The sequence below is a fragment of the Jatropha curcas genome, chromosome 3 (genome assembly GCF_041381405.1).
Source record: "Jatropha curcas cultivar XTBG-Jc1 chromosome 3, XTBG_Jcur_1.0, whole genome shotgun sequence".
Taxonomy (NCBI): Eukaryota; Viridiplantae; Streptophyta; class Magnoliopsida; order Malpighiales; family Euphorbiaceae; genus Jatropha; species Jatropha curcas.
In genome coordinates, this window is record NC_143153.1 from 6560908 (window position 1) to 6566333 (window position 5426).

At 33.6% G+C, this 5426-nt stretch overlaps 2 protein-coding genes across 3 annotated transcripts; one reads left to right on the forward strand and one right to left on the reverse strand.

Moving 5' to 3' along the window:
* Positions 1-728: 728 nt before the first annotated feature.
* On the forward strand, positions 729-2877 carry IQD33 (IQ-domain 33). Its single transcript, XM_012225290.4, has 6 exons — positions 729-1177; positions 1273-1545; positions 1686-1898; positions 1990-2103; positions 2192-2554; positions 2657-2877. The coding sequence occupies exons 1-6, from the start codon at positions 1088-1090 to the stop codon at positions 2669-2671; spliced, it is 1068 nt and encodes a 355-aa protein (XP_012080680.1). The 5' UTR covers positions 729-1087; the 3' UTR covers positions 2672-2877.
* Positions 2878-3555: 678 nt separating this feature from the next.
* LOC105640885 (eukaryotic translation initiation factor 1A) lies at positions 3556-5013 on the reverse strand. 2 transcript variants are annotated; one of them, XM_012225288.4, is made up of 2 exons: positions 4860-5013; positions 3556-4195 (listed from the first exon to the last, which is right to left on the reverse strand). In XM_012225288.4, the coding sequence occupies exon 2, from the start codon at positions 4182-4184 to the stop codon at positions 3747-3749; it is 438 nt and encodes a 145-aa protein (XP_012080678.1). In that variant the 5' UTR covers positions 4185-4195; positions 4860-5013; the 3' UTR covers positions 3556-3746. The 2 variants fall into 2 exon arrangements, with proteins under 2 accessions (XP_012080678.1, XP_089575495.1); XM_089719369.1 differs by lacking the exon at positions 4860-5013 and adding an exon at positions 4752-4774.
* Between the last annotated feature and the right edge of the window lie 413 nt (positions 5014-5426).

Sequence of the window (5426 nt, forward strand, 5' to 3'; positions counted from 1 at the left end):
TTCCTCTTATCACAAGCAAATGTGAAATTTTCTTCTTTTTTTTTTTTTTTTAAAAAAAAAAAAAAAAAAAAACCCTTAAAAAGCTTTTGTTTCCACTTTAACCCAACAAAACATGAGAACCCATTTGGTGATTTCATTACATTACCAATCAAAATAATCAAACAATTTGGAACATATATAGTACAATGCAACCTCATAAGGCACTAACAAAATATAAAAAACAAAACAAACAATCAAACCAAACAGTCCCTAACTTACTTATCCAAATTAGCAGGGAATCCCATGATGTTTTTCTTAGGTCCAATTTCAAAGGAAAAAAAAAGAGAAAAGGTCCACTTGAAAAGCATAGAAGCTTAACCTATAAAAGAATGGAATAGACATAACCCCAACACCAAGCAAAACTTTCTCTTGGCCAATCTGCTACAACCCATGTGCATAAAGTGAAAATATAAAAGCTAATAAAAATTATGCAGCACTGGCACTAAAAAATCTATCATTCCTTTCTATCTAATCTTTACTTTTCAGTCTCTATTATTTTCTATGATTATTTGCTCAAATTCCAGCTCTAAAGTTGTTTTAATCACAGCTTACATGTGCTCTATTACAAAATTATCAATATCAATCTCAAGCCTATTTCAATTTGCAAGCATCATACTTCACTTTCTTATTGATTAGGTTTTCATCTTTAACATTTATACTTAAGATCAACTGTGCTCTTTTTTTTTTTTTTTTTTTTTATTTATGCACAAGAAAACTGACCCATTTTGGATAAATAGTCCAAATTGATCTTTTGGTCATAAATTTAATTCAATTTTGATTAATTTTATGTTCCGAACAAGTTCAGGTAACAAATTGAGCGACGCAATTTTCTATTTTATACAAAAATGTTATAAACATAATAAATATACTTGTTTTTTTTACTAGAGGAAACTGAGTGAAGCATGTAAGTTTCAGCCTGCAGGCCTCAGCTTTTCTTGAACATCAGTAATAATTAAAAAGGGAATCTCAATACCTTCTACGCGGTTTAGGTTTCAATATAAACAGGAAGAAAGACTATTTTCAGAATACCTTTTGGTTTCTCAACTAAATGGGTATCACTGGAGAATTAGTTAGAAGTGTCTTCTCAAGAAACCGCTCTGTTACAACAACAACTACTCATGAAAGCTATACTAACAATGTAAGTGTTGTTTCTCTTCAACTTTCAAATGCAAAAAATGGTGTCATTTTTCCAATTCTCTGGTTCTTTAATACTATCTAGATCAATTGATGCAGGCAAGAAGTTATGGAGGTGGTGATAAGAGAAGATGGATTTCTGTTAGATCATATCTCTGTGGAGATGAGTTTAATTCAGTTCTTGCAGAGGAAGATTCTGCTTCTGTAAAAAGCTCTGAGGCTACAGTTACACAGCCTTTAATGGAGGACTGGACAAGTCGAGTAGACAGTAGTAGAGAAGATGTTTCAGAAGAAAAATATAATTCAACTTCTAATTTGTTCAGACAAGAAGATGCAGCGATCATCATCCAAACAGCATTCAAGAAATTTCTGGTTTGTTTCAATCATAAATAGATTTTGCAGGAAAATGACTTTGTACATAGCTTCTGCTTGGTATTGATAAATTTTAAGTATGGAAGCTATTTATATTATATTGAATTCCATAAAACTGTATTTTTGTGATGGAATTTCAGGCAAGACGTCGAAATGAAGAAAACAAAGACATGGATAGTAAGGAGGAGGATGTTGTTAAAGCAATGGAAAGTAGTCCAAGTAGAGATTCTATAGGCACATCAATGGAAGTTCAAACTGGAAATTCTGTGGAAGTTTTGTCAGTTGGAGAGGAAAGTGTGAATGTCAACCATCGAATGCCAAAGAAAGCAACATCTCAGGTTCTGAAGATAAAGGTGAAGCCTGAAATTCAGTAAAGGTTGTGCCTTATTGCTATATAGATTACAGCAAATGCCATTTTTGTTTATAGTATTTAAATCATTACAGGAAGACTGGGATGATAGCACTGTGAGTAGCAATATAATAAAAATGAGGATTCAGAACAGACTGGAAGCAACAAATCGGCGAGAAAGGGCATTGGCATATGCTTTTGCACAACAGGTATGATTCAGTTAGTAACATCCTCCCTGTAATAAGAGCAGAAAGTTTCAGAATTCTGATGCTCCTACTTTATCCAATATGTGTATAGCTAAGAATCTGTTCAAAGAGGAAACAAAGCAGATCAGATAACATGGGTTGGAGCTGGCTAGAAAGATGGATGGCAACCAGAATTCCAGAATGTTCAGTTGAAAGTCGAACGAATAAGCAATTTAGTGCCATAAGCAGCAATCATAGAGTAATCACAGCTAAGAAGAGATTTTTTGACGTAGCAGAAGAAAAAGAGAGTTGTGGCTCAAATGATGTGTCTCTCCAATTTGATAGCATATCAGTGACTGCAACAAATAACAATGAGGGTTTGAAAACAAACACCAGAAATCGGATTAAGCCTGCAAGAACCATATCTCGGCGAAAAACAGCGCCAAGTAACCACTGCCCGAAAGAGCATAGTAAAGTAAGAACCAACTGATATGAATACCTGCATTTTGCAGCTAAGCTGCTTCTATTTATGTTCCTTTTTTTTTTTTTTTTTGATTCATTATGTATTGCGCAACAGGTAACCAAGAAATAGTAAAGCGAGCAATATAAAGAGCAAACAAGCATAAGAAAAGAAATCAGAATATCTTTGAAGCTACTGATAGGGTTTAGCTCATTGTGTGATTTCTGTAAGTTACTACATGGTTGTCCATTCATGAATAATGTAAGGTTTGAAAGTTTTACTTGTATATGTAAGTTTTCAAAGTCGTTTTGTGAAATAGACAAAGTCCTTTAGAATCATGAATTGGCAAGCAAATATGCAATTTACTTGAATGCCAAGGAAAATATACTAGCATTTTCCAGTGCCAGTAACAGATCAAAACATTAAAATCAACAAGAGTACAAGAATAAAAAAACAAATAACACAAACAGCAACCTCTCAAGCTCATGCTTATTGCATATATTATATCAGCTGTTAATTATATTTTTCCAACCATTATATCAAAAAGCACTTACTGGACACCCTAGATTCAGCAATTTCAGTGATTGGAATTTCAACCGACAAACACTAATCCAACCACTGAACCAAACGGAGCGTATTAAAACAAGCTGATCCCAGTACAAAGATACCGGTTAGAACCTTGTTTTCTGCTAACAATGTGTTATACCAATTACAAAAGAAAGAAGCTATGAGTCTCCATGGGACAAATCCATTAAAACCAACATATAAGACATTAGCCAAGCAAACCCACATCAAGCAATCTATATTATGCTGTTAGTGTAAACCATAGAAGTAGTAAAATTCACAAGAACAAGGACGTAGTTTTTTCACAGGGAGACCCATAATCCTTGTTTTGTATTTGGTGCTACACATCGTTAACTGAAAATAAGTTTCTAAACAGTAAAAGACATTGGGCAAGCAGCTCCACATCAGCACTCGGTAGTATGCTATTAGTGTCAACCATAGAAATAGTAGAATTCACAAGAACAAGGACATATAGAAAGATTAAAAGGGTAGCAAGTATTACATGAAATATGACCAGTTTATCTCTTAAATTCAATTTATAAAGCACAAACCCTTCTCAGGCTCTTATAATACCATTACCAACTCTAGAGAACTCTCTCTTCATGACTAAACATAAAGTAGAAAGAAAGACAGTTCTCAAACTCTAGATCTTATCAATATCTTCATCTTCAAACTCAACATAATCATCACCAGCACCATCATCTTCTTCATCAAGGCCTCCAGCAATACCCTCATTGAGACGTGTGTTCTCAGGAAGTTCACCATAGGCCTTTAGAAGCCTAGCTTCATCTGGCATGTACTTCAAGATAACATCAGCCTTGTCATCCTGATAGTCACGCAACCCAACCAGTATTATATCACCAGCCGCAATCCAGACCTTCTTGTGCATCTTCCCGCGAATATGGCATAAACGCTTGGTACCATCGATACACATGGCTTCACATCGGCCATTACCAAGCATACGAAGCACTTGGGCATACTCCTGTCCATCTTCTTTAAAGATGAGCTCACGCTTCTCGTCGTCTGCTTCGTTCTTTCCTCTCTTCCTATTCTTTCCTCCCTTTCCCTTATTCTTCGGCATGGTTTCTTATTCTGTCGCCATAGCATAATATCTAATCAGTTACATATTTTGACACACAACTGCAAATTGAAATCCCTGATTTCATTCAAGACAAGTAATTACTGCACATAGATATCCTCAAGAATCAAGTTTTCTTTGCAAAATTCAATTTCTACCTCCAACCCACAACCCAAAAAAACCAAAAAATAGGGAATAATCAAGTTAGCATAAATTTATAAACAGTTCAATAAAAAGAATCAGGTAAAATACAACAAGAAGAAGAATGATCATACTTTGTTCAAAGAATTAGGTTTATATAATATTATTTCAAAGAAAAAAAATAACTCCAAAAAATTTTCAAGAATTACCATTTATCGAACTAAATACAAAAATTAATTAGCGAAGAAAAACACCAATCAACGGTCGAAATTAGAACTATTTCCAGATCAAAAAACAAATAAATAAAAATCGAATCAAAAACTAAAACCTAACGATAAAGTCGCACAATCGTATTAATCAGGCAGATAAGATGACCAATCGATAAAGCAACCACAGAGACAAACAAAAACCAAAATATTGAATACAAACCTAAATTTGTGGCCCAAAATTAACTCCGATGATGAAAATTAAGCAGAGCAAAGAATCGAAAAATCAAAAAGTCAAAAAAGAAAGTGAAAAAAAAATAAAAGAAAATACCTTTGCGGTCTGTGGCGTAGAAGAAACGGAGCTGGTAGAAGATCAATCACTGATTATGCAAGTTCCAGCCCTAGCGTTTTTTTGTACACAACCAAAATGAAGATATTCGGGTCAAGTTGATGTAACTCACGTGCTAAGCGGCCCAACTTCTTACATATGGGCCCATTGATCCGATATCTTATCGGCTCAGTCAAAATTCAACAGTAATCTTCTTCTTTTTTTTTTCTGGAAAGGTAGATAGTAATATTTTTTTTAATAAATATTTTTTATATAGTGTAAATATCTTTTTTTTATAATTATATTATTCTGAAACAGATATAAGTCTATTTTTATTGAAAAGCAAGTATATATTTATCAGAAATTTTATGGCACACGAATATATTTTACGGTGCTATAATTTATAAAGTTCATTTGGGCAATTTCATAAAGAAAGGGTAATAATATTTATTTGTTATAATTATTGACGCAAAGCATCAAATCTGAGACATTTTTTTTATTTAATCATCCGGGGTTGAAAGTTCAATAGCGCAAAGGGCTCTCTCCCGAGTATTTGAAGGGATAAAGAAT